General features: G+C 39.1%; 1 protein-coding gene and 1 long non-coding RNA gene across 28 annotated transcripts in view; both read right to left on the bottom strand.

Annotated features, from left to right (window-relative positions):
• Nucleotides 1-255: 255 nt before the first annotated feature.
• On the bottom strand, nt 256-4,877 carry LOC138827927 (uncharacterized). The gene is made up of 3 exons (XR_011372201.1): nt 4,832-4,877; nt 4,559-4,592; nt 256-539 (listed from the first exon to the last, which is right to left on the bottom strand). It is a non-coding gene; the product is annotated as an uncharacterized lncRNA (long non-coding RNA).
• A 4,247-nt stretch (nt 4,878-9,124) lies between these two features.
• Trip12 (thyroid hormone receptor interactor 12) overlaps nt 9,125-23,879 on the bottom strand; it is a 130,951-nt gene continuing 116,196 nt past the window's right edge. For all 27 annotated transcript variants that reach the window (XM_070015271.1, XM_070015288.1, XM_070015290.1 and 24 more), the window contains 8 exons: nt 21,141-21,255; nt 20,696-20,850; nt 19,542-19,706; nt 15,250-15,414; nt 13,778-13,891; nt 11,448-11,542; nt 10,704-10,807; nt 9,125-9,663 (listed from right to left, as the gene is read on the bottom strand). In XM_070015271.1, the coding sequence (XP_069871372.1) occupies nt 9,467-9,663; nt 10,704-10,807; nt 11,448-11,542; nt 13,778-13,891; nt 15,250-15,414; nt 19,542-19,706; nt 20,696-20,850; nt 21,141-21,255 (1,110 nt within the window). In that variant the 3' untranslated portion in view covers nt 9,125-9,466. The remainder of the gene's footprint in view (nt 9,664-10,703; nt 10,808-11,447; nt 11,543-13,777; nt 13,892-15,249; nt 15,415-19,541; nt 19,707-20,695; nt 20,851-21,140; nt 21,256-23,879) is intronic.

Here is a 23,879-nt window from a genome sequence, read left to right as displayed (position 1 = left end):
GCCTTTTTAAGCCACTGGACTAACACAGCGACACCTGCTATTCTAAGCGATCATAGAAATATGTTTCTGAAAGTACTTACCCAAAAAAGGAATACGATCCAGCTGACCAGCTAATGACACCAAGCTAAAACTCCAAGGGTAACCAAACCATTAACCAAAAGACTTACCAAAAAAACCCCAAAAAAAGCCGTTGAGTGATCCAAAGAACATTTTATCACCTGTATGCACAGAAAGGTCTCTGAATATTTAAATGGGCTTTTAAAATATTAAGCATCTCCCACAGGCAGTGGAAGTGATATATATCTTGTGTCATTATCTCCCCAGGCACCACCTGCATCTGCTCACAGTTCACCGCCAAGTTCAAGATCCTTTTAACAGGAGGCTGATCACAGATCACAATGCTCTTCTATCACTTGCTGTTGGCTGAACGTAGACAGTGGATGGTAAGAGATCATCATGGGCAAGGGCTGAAACCGACACCTTTGGGTCACACGGGGCCCTGTGGAGGAGCTGGACATGTGCCTTGACTTCTGCTTCTTCTGAATAGAAAAAAACAAATCTAACTCAAAACATTTTTTTTTCATTTTCTCAAATTTTCTCAAATGCATACGTGAAGCTATTTTTTTTCTTTAGGAAAAATACCAAACCTCCTTATTTTCTAGCTTTGATGTCAAAAGGAAAGGAAAAGAAAGGAAAGAAAGATCAATTATTTCTGGTCATCCAGGCAGCTTTCTTCATTACTGAGAAAAACTGTCAATTGCCTGCTAGTCCTCCTATTAAGCTGAAAGAGCATGTAATTCTACTTGTCAGCTTTTTTTCCCACTCAGCAAGGTGTGTGTACATATCATGAGAGAACTATGTCCTTGGACCAAAACAAGCATTAACAATAAGAGCTAAAGTTGCATAGAGATATCTGTAACTAAATAACACTTGAAAAGAAGAAATACCAAAGCATGTGTTCCACAAATGTTATTTTCATGAATTCTCACCACTCTAAGGGGAAACATTATTACTATTCCTTTTTTTACAAGTGAGAATTCATAAAAGGAAAATGTGAAAGGTTAATTTGTCTTAAGTCTCAAATTTAGGAAGAAGTGTGTGTGGGCTGGGGATGTAGCTCATAGGTAGAGTACTTAGCAAGGATACACTGTAAGGCCCTGGATTCAATCCTAACAAAGAGGGGGGGGAGGAGTGGAACTGTTGTTTCAATGAGAGACAATCTTAGGAAGAGCACACAGTCCATCCTGCTCCCAGTACCACACTACACAGTGTTATTGGGAAGGCAATGTAGCACAATATGTCAAATCCTTTTATTGGTCAGAAGCTCAACTCAAAATAATTATGTATTTCATGCTTGCTACAAAAGCACTGGACCACGAAGTCATACTCACACTTTTCTTTTTTGTGGGTCATGGGGCCTGAACTCTGAGCCTGGGCGCTGTCCCTCAGCTCTTCAGCTCAAGGCTAGTGCTCTACCACTTGAGCCACAGTGCCTACTTCCAGCCTTTTCTGCTTATGTGGTGCTGAGGAATCACACCCAGGGCCTCATGCATGCAAGGCAAGCACTCTACCACTGAGCCACCTTCCCAGCCCCACTCCCAGACTTTTCTATTCTTTAGTTTGTTTTCAGATAGGATCTTCTATTTTTGCCTGAGCTGGCCTCTGACCACAATTCCCCTCCCTCTGCCTTCGGTATAGCTGGGATTATAGGCACACTATGCCCTCCCTGCTTGGAGTTAAAATTTTAAAAAATTACTAAAAAGTAACAAATAAAACTAGAAATAGAGTCTGTAAAAGTATTTGAACTCCAACACATTAGTTTCTTCTCTTCTGACATATATAAGATCTCTACTCACAATTTTGAAACATAGAAAAAATTGTCTTCCAAACTGATTTTTTTTGTTTCCCCTGTAACATATCTAGAAATATTGAGGTCTTTTTTTTCCATTCATTATTTTAATTCCAATGCCTTTTTTAAAAAAACATTTCTTTGACCAGCACTTATTTGCCTCCTAACTCCTAGGACATCTTACTTTGCCATGAATGTAAGCTTTCTTCTGGAACAAACTGATTTCTTTATTCCACACTGGCCCAAATGTACTATTTCACAAAAACAAAAGGACCATATCAATGGAACATTTAGGCAAAGAATGAAGCATCATCTGCGAGGATGGGGGTGGCAGTATGAAGAGGAAGGGCTTTAATCCATTGCTCCAAGGTCTCCCTTGTATCTTTTGTTGTTGTTGTTATTGTTGTTGTTGTTGTTGGGCTTGAACTCTGAGCCTGGGTGCTGTCTCTCAGCTCTTTGGCTCAAGCCTTGTGCTCTACCACTTGAGCCACAGCGCCACTTCCAGTTTTCTGGTGGTTAACTGGAGATAAGAGTCTCATGGTGGGCTGGGAAGGTGGCTCAGTGGTAGAGCGCTTGCCTTGCATGCCTGAGGCCCTGGGTTCGATTCCTCAGCACCACATAAGCAAAAAGAAAAAAGCCGGAAGTGGCGCTGTGGCTCAAGTGGTAGAGCGCTAGCCTTGAGCTGAAGAGCTGAGGGACAGCGCCCAGACCCAGAGTTCAGGCCCCACAACCGGACCCCCCAAAAAATAAAATAATAAAATAAAATAAAATAAAAAGAGTCTCATGGACTTTCCTGCCCAGGCTGGTTTTGAACAGCAATCCTCCAATCTCAGCTTCCTGAGTAGCTAGGATTACAGGCGTGAGCCACTGGCACCCAGCTTCTCCCCTGTATCTTTACAAGTCCACACAACTGAGCACATAACTGCACCCATAGTTGTTTCCTTCTTGCCTTCTTTCTAGATTTTTAAGTAGAAAAGCTCACATTATATAAATAGCCTGACCAATGGAGAGGAAACAACAAAATAATCCAGAAGTCATCATTTGCTCCGTGACTATTTGAGTGTTGTGCTAGGCTAGGCGTCATGCCAGGCACCAAAGCCGAGGAACAAACAAAGCAATGTGAGAGCGTGGCCCCTCTTGTGGATGGTAAAGGAGAAGGTCTGACTGCACACATGAAAATATCTGCAGCACATTTAATTTGCCACGAGTGTCACATGAAAATCTCTGTGTAAAGAGGAAAGAATGTCAGACCAAGACCAGACAACCCTCCGTTTCTCTCCCTATTCACTGTATGACAAATGCCACATTTACTCAGTGACTTACAGAAATACCCTGTCGTCCCCGCAGCTCTCCTGGGGGTATGATGGTCAGGGAAGATTAAAGAGGAAGATCACAAATTTGTCTTTTTTTTTTTTTTTTTTGCCAGTCCTGGGGCTTGAACTCAGGGCCTGGGCACTGTCCCCGAGCTTCTTTTGCTCAAGGCTAACACTCTACCACTTCAGCCACAGAGCCACTTCTGGCCTTTTCTGTGTATGTGGTCCTGAGGAATAGAACCCAGGGCTTCATGCGTGCTAGGCAAGCACTCTATTACTAAGCCACCTTCCCAGCTCCACAAATCTTGTCCTTTTACTTCTAGGTGTTTTCCACCACTTAATGTTTTGAGAAGAAAACAGATTTCATATTCTCCATCTACCAGGAATGCTGTTCAAAAGAAAGACAAGAGCATGTGGTGCCCATTATAACCCCAGCACTCGGGAGGCAGAGGTTGCAGGACACAGGGGTTCAGGGCAGCCTGGTCCCAAAGCAACAATAAAACAAAAGCAAATAGACAGTAGATGAAATAATCACAACATGATACTCTACTGTTGTCCACTCAGGGTGGGTAGGGGGACCTATTTTGCCCAGTCCATTAGTCTGTAACTCTTAGAGAATAATTTATTTTGGCTTAGCTCTAGAATGTTGGAAACCCTAAGCTTAAATATTTACTCAAAATCCTCAGGAGAGATATTGAACTTCTCTACCGGTTACGTGTGTGTGTGTGTGTGTGTGTGTGTGTTATTGAACTTCTCTACCGGTTACGTGTGTGTGTGTGTGTGTGTGTGTGTGTGCATGCCAGTCCTGGGGCTTGAACTGTGTGTGTGTGTGTGTATGCCAGTCCTGGGGCTTGAACTCAGGGCCTGAGCTTTTTTGCTTAAAGCTAGTACTCTACCACTTGAAACACAGCTCCACTTCTGGCTTTGTGGTAGTTCAATGGAGATAAGAGTCTCACAGTCTTTCCTGCCTCGGCTGACTTTGAATCATAAGCCCCAGATCTCAACCTCCCCAGTAGCTAGTATTTAAAAAAATTTTTTTTGGGGGGTCTGGTCATGGGGCCTGAACTCTGGGCCTGGGCGCTGCCCCTCAGCTCTTCAGCTCAAGGCTAGCACTCTACCACTTGAGCCACAGTGCCCACTTTCAGCCTTTTCTGCTTATGTGGTGCTGAGGAATCACACCCAGGGCCTCATGCATGCAAGGCAAGCACTCTACCACTGAGCCACCTTCCCAGCCCCAGTAGCTACTTTTTTAGGTATGAGCCACTGGCGCCCGGCTCCACTGATTACTTTTAAGGCTGCTTTTAAACTGGAGCAAGCAATCATCACGATGATGCCTTCTGACTGTAAATTTCTCCTAGAACTTTAAACTTGGAACTGCTAACAAGTGGCAGCCTACCTCAGAGTAACAAGCTGTCTTCTTGATACAACACCTGTGTGAGAGGAATGGAGAAAAGCAAAGTTGGGTCTCTTTTGACTAAAAGTAACTTCCTTTCCTTACCCATCTCCTGTACCAGCTTCTAACTTCTATAAAGTTTTGATTTATTCCCATTTCTAGTTTGGGACACGGCATCAGTCTGCATTCTGCCTGCCTCCTTCCCCCTCTCCCCCCCCAACCCAGGCGGCCTGAAATCCAGATCCTCCCAATCTCTGCCTCCCAAGCCACCAGTACCTGGCCTCACTTAACGTTTTCCAAAAGCCCATTACACAGGCCTGGGCATTGTAATGACATCAGGGATTCTGCCTGGATTCCAAGAGCTGTGTTCTGTTCTCAGCAACACTTTGGGAATGGAAGATAAACAAACCTTGGAAGATGGCACAAGATGGGCTGGGCTGAAGGGCTGTCTCTTTGGAGCATGGCTATGCCACATGCTCTTTCTCTATTTCTTTTCTAAGAAACTCTATCACCATTAAAAAAAAAAAAAAAAAAAAAAGTCATGACAAAAGCCCAGACTCCTTCATTGTCAAGAGAGTGGGACCAGAGTGTTGTTTAGGCCACTAACTTCACAGGGAATCATTTCAACAACCAGCAGCTGCCCGTGGAACATTGGTGTTTCATTCTGGAGGGGTGTTTTCCGCTCCAATATTCCTTGCTATAATCTTCTTGGTTATAGTGCAAATTCCTTAAGTATCCCCACTGAGCATTTTGATGTGCCACATAAAGGACGTGAATTCATGTACTTACTCCTGCTAGCCAATGTACGTATTTGGGGCACTTGAATACAAGCATCTTGGGTGTCTATCAAGGTTGCCTTAAGTCCCAGAGATTTTTGAGAATCAAATTTGTATCTAGGGGTCCCTGAAGATTCCTGACCAGGAAGGACAGCATTTCCTCCAGAGCTCAGTCCTTCTCACCTGCAGTGGGAGAGGAAGCAGATGGGGAGAGGGAGAACATCAACTCATAGAATGACATCTACCCAAAGAGTTCCCATCCCTCTTTAAAGGAATCCATCTCTTTTGCTTTCCTAATTGTTTCAGAAACAGACTGATAACAACATCTGTCAAAGGCAGAACAGCTAGCCAAAAAAATCAGGCATAGTGGCTTCACAGTGTTGCAGCCATAATTCTCCACTGAACCCCAAGGGCAAATCTCTCTCCATGAGTAAGGATCAGGGACATTTCTTTGTGTCTTTTAATGGGAATGCCTTCAAAATGTTTAAGATTAATATTAATTACCAAAATATGCTTTCCAAAACCCACCCATAGAAGCAAATACTTCTCTGAAGAACACTAATTGTGCATAATTTAATAAAACTGACCATGAAGGATAATGTTGTTTATTAAAAATATAGTCAGAAAGAAGTCAGTGCATTTATGCAATGTTACATACACATTTTTAGTTTGAGGTTCCATTATTCCAACAGTTCATATAAATCAGTTTCAAAGAAAAAAAATGTTTTACACAGGAGATCGGCAATTGGTTATAGGTTTGGTAATGAGGTTTATAGAAAAAATAAAACCATCTCTTTCATTATCAAAGAATACCTTTATGTAGAACAAATCTCCAAGAACTTTTTCTTGTCGAAGACGTTCTCAGAAAATAGCCAATTGTTTTCTCTTGGTCTATTTTTTTCTTTAAGGTAACACCAAGGACTTTCAGCAATTTCTTCTTAGGCTATCATTTACTGTGTGTGCCAGCTTCTGCAGTGTCAGACTTTAAGACTCAGACAAACCATTTCTCAGGGAATTAGATAATCATGAGAATTTTAAAGCAATGTTCTCTTTACGAAAGGGCAAACAAAATGGAACCAGAAACAACGCCCAAGATAAATTAAAAGATGGTCGTTTTTGCTAATGGAGATTTAATTGCATCCAGAATTCCTCCAAAGGGATTTGGCTTAGGGAATGCCCTTTGAGGTGTTCTTCCAGCAAATGTCTTTAACCAGTTTTTCTTTGGAATAGTGGTGACATTCCAACTCACTGAGCTCATACCTACTTACAGAATTCAAGAGTCCAACATCAATACAAAATGGAAGATCAAAAACTCACAATTTGCCCATAATAATCCTTATTGCAGAAATTGAAGTTTGATGCTATTTCTTGAATATAAAAGATGGTGCTTTATTTATCCCTTTGTCCTTCATGCTCAAGATGCCTTGAAGGAAATCACGCTGGACCAGAAGCAGGCAACTTACACAAGCTGTACCACTTTCTGCGCTACACAAGTAGCACACGAGTGCCAGACACAAGAATGAACTTCCAGCAGCATCTCACTTCTTCCAACATGGAACAAACTTCTGATCGCCAACACAGGGAACCAGAGCGAACACACAGGAAGAGGAATCTGCATCTGATTCAAGTGGTTGTGTTAGGTTTCTGCTGGGTTGAGCCCAGCAGGGCCAGGGCATCTGCTCCCAACTACACTACCTAGGAATTTATAGTCGACTTCTGAGGCAAGAGAGAGCTTACCCTCTTCCTCCCCTAAGGGCAGCAACTAGCATGTTCTTTGCATACAACAGATATAAATTGCCTAATAGTGTTAGCACTAAAACTTCCATCTTAGCAATTAAAGGGCAATAAAATCTCAGTACCCAACTGTCTTGTGTTGAACATACACTAAGAAAATAGTGCTTGTAGATAACATCTGTGAGACAAATTTAAGGCATAACTGGAGTAACCGCAAAGGAAATACGAACTTTTCCCCGTATGCCAAGGACAGAGTGAACTATAATTATCATCCAAAAGTCCCATGTATTGAAGAACTAAATTGAAAAGTAAAAGCTTTTAAACATTACTTACTCTACCCACTTGAGTTTGAGTGAAAATCCTCCTATGTACTCATTACATGGTGGAATCAATAAGGTCAAATCTGCCAGTGCCACAACATGGGTAAAATAGTTACTTTTAATATGAAATATTTGTTTATACAGATGACATTGTAACAGAACTCGGGGGAGGGGGGGTTGAGAATAAAATTCTGTTGTCACACAAAAGCCTTTGTACTTTTGTTTGTGAAAAGATACCGAAAGTGAAAACAGAAAAGTTCCGCCACAAATTTCACCTAAGCAGTTCCACTCCTCTAGCTGAAAACGCAGCTCCTTCTTGGACTTCAGAGCAGAGCTGCTCTGCAAGCACGGGGAGAGGAGCTTCCTGCTCCTATTTCCTCCAGCAAGTCCTTCGCACTCACTGGGTTATAGTCCGAGTAAACACAGCAGAGAATGTTCCCATATAAGGCCTTGGAGTATAAAATGACAATAACCAAAATAAAATAGCGAGGTCATTTCTTCTGGTTGATGGGACAGAGAAAAGGACTTCTATGTCAATTAAGTAAGACTTTGATTTCTCAAAGTTCAATGAATGACAAATTGGCTCATCTCTCATTTTCCAGGAGATGAAATACTAGAAAATTCAAATTTATGCAACAGGCTTAATTTTGAGCCTTAGGAAGAAAGGAATCTCCTCCCACTTTCTTTCCACATTTTATGTTCAAGTTGCTATGACAAATTGTTTAAATAGCAAAATCAGCCATGACCCTAAATCATGAACACGTGATTAACTTACAATAACTAGTCATCTACACAGTTGTATGTTATGTGTACAGCACAGAACTATAAACAAAAAGGTGAAGTAAACTTTATTTATTTTCAGGTAAAAACATTAACCTGATAAGATTATTGCAGATTTGAGAAATCAGCACATAAAACAAAGGGACAGCATTGTTTACAGGTGCTTTATCTGTGGAGACCCAAGTTGAACTGTTTGTCTCAAGTGAACACTGGGAGGAGAAGATGAGAATGAAAAAAAAAAAAGACAGAAAACAGAGACTTAACACAAAAACACCAAGAAAAAAAAAAATGCTTACTCCAACAGAGAATGAAAACTGCTTAAAAAACAGTAACAACAACAAAAACACTTTACATCAATTTTAAATGCTCTGACTGTAGAATAAATACTGGCCAGCTCAAGCCATAGACTTTTGAAATCTACACAAAACAAATTAATGAGCTTTCCAGCCTCCATTCCAGAGGCTGTTGCTGTTGGAATCACCATGTAAACAGTCCTAGTATGTCACCTGGCAAAAAGCCAGTAATAAACTATTAACTATATTAAAACTAAACTATAAGAAAACTCTACTTAGTTACAAAGGCTAAATTATATTGACAATATTTTCAATTCAATGAATTTTAAATTATATCTTAATCTGGGAACATGGGACAACAGAAAAGCCCACACTAATGAAAACATCACAACTGAGTGTTGTTGTGTACACACACACACACACACACAAACACACACACACTCACACACACAAAACAACACAAAACCCCATGAACTGCACAGACAATAATGAGTCAGAGTCAGAGTCAGGGAGAGAGTTAGAAGAAAGTGAAAAGCATAGAGCCCATCTACTGAACTACAGTTGTCAAATACATGTGAGCTTTAATTTCTGTACTTTATGTACACGAGCTGTCTTTGGAGAAAACAAAACTGCAGACTTAGCTAGATGGATACACACAGCCCAGAATTAAACTGCACAGCGACATTTATTGTTCAGCCTGGAAAAACATCCCTTTTAAATTTCACACAGCAAAGCAAGTTAAAAACTTCACTCATCAAATAAATGATAATTTAAACAAGAACTTGCTAAAGAAACCTCATCACAACAACATTTTAGGGCCTGATCACTTTAAGTCCATGGGGCCATTAATGAATATCAACCAAGTATCTCTTTTATAATCTGCAAGTCTTTTTTTCCTACAACAAGAAGGCGTAACATGTTTCCTTGACCCAGGTGATACATTTAGAAAAGAAATCATGATTTGTTTTTCTTTTGCTGTAACAGGCAGACACTGATTTCTTGTTGTGATCAGGAAAGATGGAATGACTGCTGCCCTTCTCTCGCTGCTATCAACAGTTTGTCACGCATTATTTCAATGCTTGAGTAGTCCGGCAACTTAAGATAGTTCACACAAGTCATTACAGAAGGTAAGAAATCATCTGGGTTTTCTGTTGATTCAAATGTCTTCCGGACAATAGTCAAAGGTGGATTCAGACTCCGAAATCCTAATGAGGAAAAAATAACAAAGCTCAAGAAACTTGGCAAATTAAAAAATGTTTCTCAGAAAATATTATACTGCTTTGATGTTAAAATATTAACATAAGCATGCACATACACTAGGATTTTTTTCTTGCTTGGCAATTATACTTGTAACACATTTACTGTATGAAACCTGCTTTTGCAACCATTTAAAAAATTCATGACATAACAGAGGCAACAGTTCTGTCTCCTGGTTTTGTAGAAGCATACTATTTTAACTTAATTTTTAGAATTGAATTTTTAGAATCCCTGGATTCTTTTTTTTTTTTTTTTTTTTTTTTTGTCGGCCGTGGGGCTTGAACTCTGGGCCTGGGCACTGTCCCTCAGCTCTTCAGCTCAAGGCGAGCGCTCTACCACTTGAGCTACAGCGCCACTTCCGGTTTTCTGGTGGTTTATTGGAGATAGGAGTCTCACGGTCTCTCCTGCCCGGGCTGGCTTTGAACCACGATCCTCAGATCTCAGCCTCCTGAGTAGCTAGGATTACAGGCGTGAGCCACCAGCGCCCAGCAGAATCCCTGGATTCTTATTGCAACAAAGGAGCTGATCATCTAAGTCAAGTAAAATGTACAAACAATAAATTTGAAGCAGCATTATATGAGCATTAGTAATTCTATTTTGGTAAATTTAAGACTATCTCAAGTTTTCCTTCCAGTTATGGTCTTACTTGTACTACTAAACTGAAAGCTTAAGAAACATTAGAATAATTAAGAGGAACTCTAAGTCAAAAAAGCATCTACACTGTTAGGAAGTTTCTCTCTTTGTCTCTCTGTCTCTGACACACACACACACACACACACACACACACACACACACACACACACACACACACACACACACACACACACACACACACACACACACACACACACACACACACACACACACACACACACACACACACACACACACACACACACACACACACACAGAGAGAGAGAGAGAGAGAGAGAGAGAGAGAGAGAGAGAGAGAGAGATAACAAATACTAAGCATCAAAACTGTACCCACCTCCAACAGGCAATCGTGGGCTACCAGTCACAAACTGGAGAAATAACCTCTGCTGCTCATTATCAAAACTACTGAGAATTTCAAACAAGAACTTCACCGCCCGACTATAGCAAAAAGAAATAAAGCAAAATTATTTCACTGTATAAGGTACAACCTTTAATCAACTCTGACTTGAAACTGTTAATAACTATATTATCAGTTTTAAATATGGTTACATGTGAACCCCCATTACAACTAATGTGCCATAAAATAAAATTGCTTTTCTTCTGTTACAGCTGAAATCTCTGTGTACTCAGTGGATAAGTAAAATTAAACCTGTTTCACCTTACAGAAATATTTAAAAACCTTTGGATCTTTAAAGTTTTAAAAGAAACAAAGTAAAAGGTCTACAAGCCTCTTTTAGCAGATAAATTTAACAATAGCCCCCCCATAAATTGTGTATGTCCGTGTGTGTGCACACCCACGCATCCCGGTGAGTGCACGTGTGCATACGCAGTCACAGGGCTTGAACTAAAGGCTCAGGTGTTGTCGAGTTTTTGTACTCAAGACTAGCTTCTACTATTTAAGCTCCACTTCTGGCTTTTTGGTGGTTAAATGGAGGTAAGGACTCTCATGGACTTTCCTGCCTGGGCTGGCTTTATACTGTGATCCTCAGATCTTAGCCTGTCTAAGCCATTGGTGCCCTCCTCCACAAATAAACTTTCATTGTTTAAACACATGCACCCTCTAAAGGCCAGTGGTTACCTGTCATGAGTGTAGCCATGATCAGGCCTGCAGCACTCCATCAACGTCTTCGCATCCCAAGTGTCTGCTTTACTGCCACAGAGGAGCTGATCCAGCTTTGAGATAAAGGATAAAGAATTACCAAAAATAAATTATCTGTACATCTATGTGAAAATAAAGGCATACTTGTACCAAGTTAACAGTATCTTTCAGTACCCAAACCTGCAGTTAGGGATTCTGTCTAACATATTAGAGTCCTTATTTTCTATTTAAATGTGCATTAACATTTGCAGGGACTATATTCAGAAAAGTCTTTAACCTCAAATCCTAAGAGTCTGATACAGACCTTGAATCGGATTTTATTTTAACCCTTCTCATTATTTTAGAGGCTTTGAATTGCAAATCTACCTCCAATCATGGAGACTTTATGAATCCTGGCTTTAAAAAAGTGTATACACAGGGCTGGGAAGGTGGTTCAGTGGTAGAGTGCTTGCCTCACATGCATGAGGCCCTGGGTTCGATTCCTCAGCACCACATAAGCAGAAAAAAATGGACGTGGCATTGTGGCTCTAGTGGTAGAGTGCAAGCCTTGAGCTGAGGGACAGCGCCCAGGCCCAGAGTACAGGTACCACAACCGAAAGTGTACAAATGGTATATACAATTATAGAAGCCCAAAATTGTAAAACTGAGTGGGAAAGGTAAGTGGACAAGAAAGTTAAGCAAATGAGCAGGTCTTATTTTATAAAGACAGGTAGGGGCTTAGTAGTAGAATGCTTGCCTAGCATGCATAAAACCCTGGGTTTTGATTCCTCAGTACCACATACACAGAAAATGCTGAAGTGGCGCTGTGACTCAAGAGTGCTAACCTTGAACAAAAGCAGCTGAGACAGTGCCCAGGTCCTGAGTTCAAGCCCCAGGACTGGCCAAAAAAAAAAAAAAAAAAGAGGGGTTGAGGTAGGTCTATACCACATGGTTGTTTGCATGAAGACCAACCTAGACATTACAGGATGAATATTGGAAATATTACTGGACATGGTGGCTTACAACTACAATCCCAGCATTCACGAAACTGCAGCAGGAAGATTTCAAGGGCAGCCAGCCAGTTATACAAAGTGAGACAAATGGCTTTCTGTTCTGTCCTTAGAAAAACCCAACAGCAGTTTTAAATTTAGCCATTTTTCCCCTGATTATCTATTATAAAAGGCTACATGTATAAAGAAAATCCAATTTGTGGAAAATGAAGTTTAGTACCTACTACTATGTGCATGATTATGAGGCACCTAACTTTCTGTTTCATTGTTGCTACCTTATGTAATAAAATTGCTATCCTATCCAAGTTTTATAGATCAGTCATTATCATATCAAATACAGTAACTTGGATAAGGTCATGCATGAAGTCCTGGTCACGATGAAAACTGGGACTCAGACCTATAAGCCACACTTGCTACTTTCAATTTCAGTACCACAAAGTGCCTACAGGTACCAAGTACAGTACATGCCTAAATAAGCAGTAAATCAAAGTGGATAAAAAATAATCAAGTGGGGCTGGGAAGGTGGCTCAGTGGTAGAGCGCTTGCCTTGCATGCATGAGGCCCTGGGATCTATTCCTCAGAACCACATAAGCAGAAAAAGCCATAAGTGGCACTGTGGTTCAAGTGGTAAGGTGTTAGCCTTGAGCTGAAGAGCTGAGAGACAGCACCTAGGCCTAGAGTCCAGGCCCCACTACTAACTAACTAACTAAATAAATCAAGCTTAAAATGCTAAGTCATTCAAAATTTCTAGACTCCGGCAATAATGTAATACTCTAAAAATAGTATGAAAAAGTAAAATAAAAAAGCTTCCCATAAGAGGAATTTAACACATTTATGGGCCATTTGATATTGGTGAAGTTTAAAAAAAGACAAAAGATGACTTAAACCACTCAGTATAAATGGTGACAAAAACAAAAACAAAAACCCACACATATCTTTTTCCATTCTTAGATGCATCTATCAACAACCAATTTATACTTCCTTAAAACTTTAAAGACTAACCTGGGTCACAAAATGTTTCATTAAAAAAGCATAAGCAGCTCTGGTTATCCCATTCCTCATGGAGCAGTATGGGGCTGGGCGGGGTGGGGGTGGGTCTCAGTCAACAGATGATGCTATGTTTTACTCTATCACATGGAGGAGATGCCTAGTTTAATACTGTTTCTTGCTCAGGAAATTTCCTAGTCTTGCTTGAAATTCCCCTCCTTGCTCTCAAAACTCTATGGTTTTGGAACAATGAGGTCTTTGGTTACATAACACTAAAATATTCCATTAAGATAATTACAGGTAAAGAATTAGAAATTATAAGAAATGACTTACCTCCTCTGGGTAGAAGTACTGAAGATGACTGAGTGGGAAAACGGATTCAAATCCATCTCGAAATGAATCAAATTGCCTAGAAACACCTTCATTGAGTGCCCAGAATATAACCAGCTGCAAAAAGAAAATTATTTTTAAAAACTGAAACAAGATTTCAATTTTTTTTCTCCCCCCCCTTTTTTTTAATTATTTAATATATAGCAAAATAACTTTCTGGATCACGTTAAAAAGTAACAAGCTGGGCACCAGTGGCTCACACCTGTAATCCAAGCTCCTTAGTAAACAGATCCGAGGATCATGGTTTGAAGACAGCCCAAACAGGAAAGTCCATAAGACTCTTTTTTAATTTTTAAAAATTTCACTGTTTTTTTAATGTGGTACTGAGGAATTGAACCCAGGGTCTCATGCATGCTAGGCAAGCACTCTACCACTAAGCCACATCATCTGTAAAAAACTACTCAGAAAAAGTCAGAAGTGGCACTGTGGATCAAGAGGTAGAGTGCTAGCCTTAAGCAAAAGCAGCTCAGGGACAGAAACCAGGCCGAGTTCAAGCCCCAGCACAAGCAAAAAAAACCCCAAACAAAACAACAACAAAAAAATCACAACAAACATATGTTATTGTTTATTTCCTGTAAAAAATGTAAAAGGTCAGGTGTTTAATATGTAATCTGGTCATCAGTAAAAAAAAAAAAAAATTAAAAGATGTTGCATCTGTATTTGGTGTGTTTTAAAACTTCACGTGTATAAAACTTCTCTACTATAGGATCAACACTACCTTACCCAATAAGAGATTTTCTCGAAATAATAAAGTATAATTAATGTATAAAGATTCACAATTAGCAACTGTTAAGTCCTGAGAACACAAGTATTCTGCAGTGTGTACCTCTTATAAATAGGCAATGCCTAGACATGTAGGCACCTGAAACCAAAAGGCAAAAGAAAGCAATTCCTGTGAGTGTGTCCACACTGGGGTTTAAATTCAGGTGCTTTTGCCCTTAGCTTTACTGCTCAAGACCAGTACTTTTGAACTTAAGCCCCAGTTCTACTTCCAGCTTTTTGCCAGTTAACTGGAGATAAAGAGTTTCACAAACTTTCCTGCCTGGGCTGGTTTTGAACCATGACCCTCAAGATTTCTGCCTCTTGAGTTAGCCATGAATACAGGTGCGAGCCACCAGTGCCTGGTGATCTTTTTTCTTAAAGTAGGAAAATAAGCTGTTATTATGTTGTATTCAAGTTTGAGTACAGGTTATCCAAGATAATCAACAAACAGCTAGTTTATTTCTAAAGACAAACTTAAAAAGCAATATTGAGTGGTAAAGAGTGTGGAAGGGCTCAAGTCAAATGACCCTGGCCTGTATTCCACTGTACCAGTGAAATCTCTTTCCTCTCTTTTGCACAGGATACAACAATAGGCAAAATCCCTTATCACCACAGCCCACCTGACCCCCACACAAAGCCATATGGTTACATACTCTTAGGTACTCTTCTAAATTATGGATAGTGACTGGTATATCTTTCCCTCCTTTCTTTAGTTCAATGTTGGGAAACCCTGGCAGCGTGAAATCCAATCCTAGATCTTCAACTGAGCAGCCATTCATAGTAAGTGTTTCCAATGCATACTGTAGACTCTCTTTGGTCTTTCAGAAAGGAAAAGAAAGGTGTTAGGCAGAAGAATTTACACTCATACTTTTAAAGTTTACAAAAGAATCCTAGTACACTTGTTGAGTTCCATTGCTAACTTGTTCACTCATGTATTTATTTACTTTTGGTCAAACTCTATGCGTGAATAAAAAATGATCACAAGTGCCACAGAATCTATTACTGTGAGAAAACAACTAAAGGAAGCATCTTCCACACTGACAAGTTGTTACTTTGGGCATATTTGGGTCAAACTTCACAAAAAGTACACAATGGTTTGCATAAAGGTTAACCCGAAGCAGGTGAGCTCCAGAAGCCAACGTTTCATTCATTCTACACTAGATATAAACAAAAAACTGAGTAAGACAGCAAACTGTATAAAGATAGACAATGTACTGTCTAGTCATGTTAACTAACTATTCCCCCTGCAAATCTCATCTAAGGAATCCAAGAAATGCTGTATTAAACTACTACTTCACCTGTCTGAGGCATAAGCAATTTGTAATCATACAGAAATGCTATGGTAGAAAAAAGCTTCCAAGGAATCCTAAGAAAACCTGAGTCACATCCTGATAATCAATGTTAAATGCAGTCTTTACTACTCACTTTAAAAATGCCTAAGACACAAAGGGAGGATGAAAGAATAAATATGGTTGAAGCAGATTGCATGTATTAAAAGGGAACAATGAAACTTGTTGAAATCATTTTAGAAAGAGGGGAATGGAGGAAAGGAAGACAGAAAAATTGAGATAATTGAAATACGTAGAGAGGGGAGTGGAGGAAAGGATAGAGGAATTGAGATGACTGAAATATTATGGAAATACCGTAATAAAATATGTGTAAGTAATGCTAAGACATAATAGAGGGGGTGATCTTGTTCAAGGTGCGCCTTAGGCATCTATGAAATCATCACAACAGGGGCTGGGAAGGTGGCTCAGTGGTAGAGCGCTTGCCTTGCATGCCTGAGGCCCTGGGTTCAATCCCTCAGCACCACATAAGCAAAAAGAAAAAAGCCGGAAGTGGCGATGTGGCTCAAGTGGTAGAGTGCTAGCCTTGAGCTGAAGAGCTGAGGGACAGCTCCCAGGCCCAGAGTTCAGGCCCCACAACCGGACCCCCCCCCCCAAAAGGAAAGAAAGGGATGACACTGATCAAGACACATTGTATTTTGTATTCATAAACTATGTTGTTAAATGGCCAACTCCTCTGTACAGCTAAAGAGAATTAGTAATTAATAAAAAAACTGTCTTAAAAAAAAATCATCAACACAATCCCTTTGTACTATTCTGAGGTATCCCCTAAAAAGTCTCAGATTTCATCATGGCCTATATATACTAATTTTGTTTACATTAAAGTATAGGCCAGCCATTGATGGCTCATGCTTGTTAATGCTAGCAATTGCAGGAGGCTGGGGGGTATGAAGATTGGGGATCAAAGCTAGCCTGGGTAGAAAAGACAGTCTGTGAAACTGGTATCTCCAATTAACAACCAAAAAACCTGGACGTAGAGGTGTGGCTCAAATGGTAGAGTCCTGGCCTTGAGCAAAAAAGCAAAGAGATAGCACCTAGCAAGTCTTTTTGTTATTTAGAAATCTATAATCTATTAAAACATACTGGATATATTCAAAAGGAATTTTAGTTTAGACCTAATGCATTACCATAAAGGCTGAACATTTAGCTTATTTGCCATATATGTTCTAATATATAAGTATAAATATTAATATATATATTAAATACTGGTCCTGGAAGATGAATTCAGGGCCTGGGCAATGTCACTGAACTTAGGCTAGTGTTCTACCACTTAGGCCACAACTCTATTTTCCAGCTTTTTTGGATTGTTTACTTGAAACTTGCCTGCCTAGGCTGGCTTCCAAACACCATCCTTAGATCTCAGTCTCCTGAGTAACTAAGATTACAGGTGTGAGCTGCCATTGGCTGGCTATTTTGAGAATTTTCACTTTCAGGTAGACTCTGAGCCAGGACAACTTGTCCCATGTCTGTATATTTTATAAAGTAACAGGATAGGTTACTTCAGAATGCTATAGTTTTCATGGTCTGAGCCATTCAGCACAGTTAAACCAACTTCTATAGTGTAATATGTGCTATGCATTTTATACATTTAAACTGATCTAAGAAAAAGAACAGAATAACAAATATCAAAAGGGAACTTGTGAAAAAGCTGTGGTAACATACTATGTTTGAGACAAGGATAACTAACAGAGCTTGTAGAATGTGGAGAAATTTAGGCTCCAAGAACATACAGCCAGAGTTTGAATTCAATTGTCCATGTTGTTACATGTGACCTCAGACAGGTTGCATAACCTATGTGCCTTCAATTTCTCATCTGTAAAATCAGTACAGTCATAAATATCTAGAAATTTACAAAGTTGTCGCATAGTTTATTACTTGTAAAGTACTTTAAACAGTGCTGAAGTTTTACTTCCTTTTTCCTTCCTGTAACTTAACAGACTATTCTTTACTGGACTGTAGGAAGTTTAAGCTTAAAAAGTTGTAAAGTTTACAATGTGCCTCGTGAAGGTTAAAATGTATTTTTGACTTTAAGTATCACTATCCCACAATACTGTATAATTTATGTAATCACTTAATTTCAATAAAAATTATTTTAAAAAGTTGTAAAGTTTAAGCCTAAGCAATTCTAAAACAACCTAACAGATCTTGTAAAAAAAAAAAAAGGGGGGGAGGGGGTTTAGACTCTAAATATTAATTTCTCTTAACTATATTTTCAGTTAATAACTATTAGTTAAGCTCCGAGTGCCAGTGGTTCACACCTGTAATCCTAGCTACTCAAGAGGCTAAGATCTGAAGATCATGGTTTGAAACCATCCCAGGCAAGAGAGTCTGTAAGACTCCTATCTCCAACTTACCAGCAAAAGGCCTTAAGTGGAGCCATTGCTTAACCGGTATAGTGCTAGCCTTGAGGCAAAAAGTTAAGGGACAGTGCCCAAGTCCTGAGTCCAAGTCCCAGGTCTGGCACCAAAACAAATCAAAACACTAGGTAATAATTATCAATATGTAAGATAAGCCCCTTACAGATAATCTTCTACCTAACATTAAAAAATACTCTAAAAACCTATCCAGCTCTCTAAACTCCTTTTTGTCTCATGAAGAAATGTGAAAAAATTACCTCAAGCAGAATATCTCAATTTGCTACTCTTACTCTAATTCAGATGGCGTTACATAACCACTCTGTTATCTGCACAAACAGAGCTATTGCCAAATGTGCCACTCTAGAAATAAGTGTTTCTATTACATTTAGATCGAACCCAATTGAGCTATTGCTAATGTAACTTTTTAAGTTATAACTCAAGTTTATATAATAATATAAAGCTCAAGATTACAAAATATGTGCTATTTCTAAATTAAGCCATATTTTCTGAAAATAAATTGTCCCAAGAATATAGTTTCAATGGTTCAAATACATGCTAAAGGAATTTAATAGGATTAAGCATCTGTCCATGAAAAATTGGATAAACAAGAGGTCATATTTACGGTTTCAATCAAATGTAACTTAGAAACTGTTTATTCACTGCTTGATGTTATTAATAGATGATCTTGTCCATTGGGAAATCATACATGGGACACTGTATGTTTCTGTGTGGGAGGGCAGTATAAGGGATTGAACTTGGCCTGCTGCTTGCTAAGCAAGTGTTCTGCTGGACCATGCCTCCCAGCCATTTTGTGCTGATTATTTTTGAAATATGTTCTGGTTTCCTGTGAGTGTGTGCCTGAAGTTTAGGCTTCTCATTGTATTTGGGAATAACAGGCACATGCCAATAGGCCCAGGTTTTGAGTCTCTCTAAGACTTTTCTGCTTAAGACTGGCTTGCAACTGTGATCCTACCAATCTTGATCTCTCACAAAGTTACAGGATGAAAATGAGTCTCAAAACTGTGGGCTGGTCTCCAACAGCCATTCTTTTATTTTCAGCTTATAATCCTAACTACTTTGGAAGCTAAGTCCAGCACCTGTTCAGTATAATAGAAATATTGAACAATTTCTTAAAACAAAATAATAGTATAAAATTTTAACTACATTTAATATAAGCCATCTAACAAGCTTCATCATTCTACAAAATTGAACTGGTCCACTGATCATCTCTTGTAGGCCTACCTGAGATTTATCTTGTTCCAGTCTTTTCTTCTGTCTGACAATGTCTTCCAGGTGATATACTGATCTGGCTACAACAGGGTCGATGTCAAATAAATCATGTGATGTCAGTGAAGTTTCTTGCCGTAGCATCCACTTATAAAAGGGTAAGCCAAGGGGAAGGTCCACCTGAATGGCAACATGCAAAATGCAGTCACACACAATGAGCTTCTAGATTACCTCAAATCTCTGATGGATACTCAAAAAGAGTCATTTGAAAAGGCCAAATTAATCCCCCAAAGATATTTATTTACAAATCATTACTCCTTTTACATGAAATAGAGTCTTAATTTGGAGCCCTAATTATGGTAACAAATTGAAAATAGTAATGAATTAAACATAAACACAGAAAAGAACTTTTCCTTAATGACAGACATATATTCTTCACAATACACTTTATAAGAGAGTCCCTGAAAAACACTAAGAGGTCCATAAAGAGATTTAACTCTATTTGAACTAAAGCAGATGCAATTTAATTCCACTGTAGTCTGAATTATTAAATATTCTGAAACAAGTTAAAATGGAGAACTTACTGTATTTAAAATTTAGAAAATTTAACTTCTAAAATAATTGACAATAGTCCATTTTTCTGTTAAAAATAAAAGCTTGTAAATTTGACAGCAGATGAAAATGTCTTATGTATACAGATAAATTATCTAAGAAAATGTGAGAAGAGGAAATAAGAAAAGTCCAGAAATATTCAAACCTCCACAAACACTGATTACTTGGGTTATTTTCACAAGAGCATTCTAATAGAAATTTAATGAGGTAGAGCTACATATGATTATAGCTTTGCTACTGAATTAAAAATGTAATGTGTAATACTTTCAAAATTGTAATTAAAGCAACCCTTAACAATGCTCGCTTCTTTAGACTCTGGTTACTGAAGGACTGGGTCAACAGCTGGAAGCGGCTATGAAAATTCTGTTTTGGAAGTAGGACAGCCTCACTTCTATCTTTCTGCATCAGAACTGGCATTTTTAAATTCCTAAGTGATTCATATGCACCTTTAAGATTGAGAAGAGTGCTCTAATATACAGCATTGAGTGCAGGGAACTGGTACTTTCACAGAACATTGTACACCAAAATTGTAGAAAAGCAAACAATCCTAAACTTACCAATCTGAAATCCATGATAGCCTTAGCCATTAATTTTCCTAAGAAGCGAAACTTCATCTTAACCTTTGCGATATGAGCTGGCTTAGCTGTCCTACCAAAAGGAAGCGCAAACAGGCCCTGGAGGTTTTGAATATACTTGGTCCCTTCTTGGCTTCCTGTAAAATGAGCAATTCACCAAACTTCAGATGATATTTCCAAAAACAAAAAACAAAACAAGAACAAAACCTGGTAACTTAGAACATGTAAGAAATTTAACATTGCTAAAACTGGAGAACAGAAGTCCTCTAGAGCTGCAAGGTCTTATCCGATTTAATAAACAGGTTAAAAAAAAAAGGCTTAAAGAACATGGTCCTATAACAGAAATTAATTATAATGAGCATTAATGTAAGGGCCCATTATCTGATCTTGAATAGCACAAATTCAGTGACCCACAAACTCAAATTACCTTTTGGATTGCTAAGAGTTACTTCTTCACCTCTCCAGAGACCCAAGTCAGCTCTCTGTAGTTCCTGAGATACAAGTGCATAAAACTCCAGTGTAGGCCCAAGACCTGTACCAACCTAAAAAGGAACAAAAACAGAATGACTCCCAAATTCTATTAAATCATGGTACATTTTACCTGCTCTTGTATTAACAATGTGAAAACTAATAGCAAGTGTTTACCAGGAGGCAACAGAGGTATTTACTAAAAAAAAAATTTTTTTGGGGTCCGGTCGTGGGGCCTGAACTCTGGGCCTGGGCACTGTCCCTCAGCTCTTCAGCTCAAGGCTAGCACTCTACCACTTGACCACACGCCACTTCCAGCTTTTTTCTTTTTGCTTTTGTGGTGCTGAGGAATCGAACCCAGGGCCTCAGGCATGTAAGCCAAGTGCTTTACCACTGAGCCACCTTCCCAGCCCCTACTAAAATTTTTTGTGGAACAAAACTAGAAGCCCTTTGAGTAAAACAGCTAGTCCATGACATATGATATGAAAACAACCAGGGTAGCATTCACAGCCTCATCATTCTTTTATGTTCTAATCAAGACAGCTAATAAAAACTTCATATCACTGTTCAGTCTTCCAGGGCTACTTAGGGCACTATGTTACCATTATTATAGTTATTGTAAAAAATGACCTACACTAGCCCTAAAAGCTGAGACAGTCTATCAGATATTCAAGACAATGTTGGCTTGGACCTGTTGACATCACTCCCATCCTACTGCATTAGCTCCCATATCTTTGTTAGAATTTTACAACAGTAAATGGCATCAAACCTCACAATGAGTAGCAAATATTGGCGCTTCTCTTCAGTTCTCCCCACAATACAAACTATAGGAAAATGACAGGGGTACAGGGGGATAGGAGCAAGCCAAGCTTAAGTTCTTACCATAACCTGGCATTCTGTGATGCCTCCTCTTTCCACCCAGTTTCGCTGACCTTCTCCATCTTCATTTACTTAGCTCTAATCACCTTCATTCTCACGTTATGCTGCTAGAGCTATTCTTCCAAACAGCAATGACTCGCCCTTATGCTTAAATGTTGTCTTTGATTACCCTATCTGCTTGCCTTTGTCTTCATGCTCTATCTTCTTTAACCTCTTACAATGCTTGTCTAGTATTTGTGTGTTTTGCTAACATGTGTATGTGTCTTTCTAAACTAAAAGAAAAGCTCTATAATGATAGGAACTTTACATATATTTTATTATCCTAGACAAGAGGAAGATAAAAAAGACAAAGTTGTAGTAATGTTTAGTATCCACTAGATGGTGCTTAAAACAAGTTAATTTTCTTCCCTTAACATAAAATTACCCCAGGATAAGAAAGCACTGACAAGTATTTCCTACATTCAGATATTGTTTATTTCTGCCAGTTGTGAGTGAAAAAGATAGGCAAGAGCACAAGGCCCTGAGTGCAAGTCCTAGTTTTGGCACAAAAATATACTGTTGTTTCTAAAAATAAAACCGATTTTAGGTGTTTAAAGGTATTTCCTTTGAGTCTTTATAGGAGCTTTCTTCTTTCATAGACACTCCATTAAAAAGATAAGCTACAATGCTTGGTAAGAAATGTATGCATTATCCTGCCCATGTAATTGTAGCCCCTCTGTACAGTATGTTCTCAAATAAAATAAAATTAAAAAAAAATAAAAAGATAAGCTATTTTGTTTCATTTCTGTTCTCAAAGGAAAAGCATTATTTTCTGGAAACAAAACAAAAACAAAATATGGGGAATTTGTCTTAACACCAAGTCTTTTTCCCTCGAAGCTAACACCTCCACAGTAGAACTTTCTCTATGACAGGTACTACTCTAAGTGTTTGACAGATTTTATTTTGTTGGTCATCCTAACACTATGAGGTGGAAACAATTATACCCATAGATGAGATGTAGACAAGGCCAACTTTTCTGACCTTTACACAGCCAGTAGGTTAAAAACCACAGGCTCCACAGTACATGCTCCTAAACTTCTTCCATCATGTCAAGGAGGCTGGGTCACTGTGGCCTCAATCCCCAGGATTTGGCTAACTTTACAGTTTAAAGACTAGGTGAATTGCTCCCTGCTTTACTATATCAATTTATCCCAATTCAAGGTAAGTGCCATTTCTCATCAGACATTTTAAACTAGTTAGGAAGTGTTCATGAAGGCAATTGGCTGGGCCTGATTTGTACAGCTTAACTTGATTCACACCCTGAATGAAGCCCTATGCACCATACAGCCAATACTTCCAAGTTTTGGGAACCTTCTCTTCCCCCAATAATGATAGATCTTGGAATCTTTTTCAGAGTCAATGGGTAAAACCCACCAAAGAAGTTGATTTCTGCACTAGCAGTTAGACAATGCCCCTCAGAAGGGTCAGTGAGAAGCCTTTCTGAGCTAGTTTACAGTTCATTTAAGATGCAATTTGATTTGAACCCTAAAGGATGAGAGGAAAATTTATTCCCAGAAAGAAAAATGCTGAAATAAAGTAGAAGCATATTTAAACAAAGTTAAGTCAACCAAGTAGGTAAGAGCACTCAGGTCTCTACCTTCATACCAGGGTTTGAACTCCAGGCCTTGTACTTGTTAGCCAGGAGCTCTAAAACTTGTTGGACACACCTAGGACTGGCCTGAATAGAAATTCTACCTATGGACTTAAGGTACATACCACTATATCGGGCTTATTTGCTGAGATGAAGTCTTGCTAAATTTTATTTCCAGCCCAGACTTGA

This window comes from Dipodomys merriami, unplaced genomic scaffold, assembly GCF_024711535.1.
Source record: "Dipodomys merriami isolate MVZ:Mamm:240054 unplaced genomic scaffold, mDipMer1.0.p SCAF_1, whole genome shotgun sequence".
NCBI lineage: Eukaryota > Metazoa > Chordata > Mammalia > Rodentia > Heteromyidae > Dipodomys > Dipodomys merriami.
This window is presented reverse-complemented; position numbering and strand designations above follow the sequence as displayed.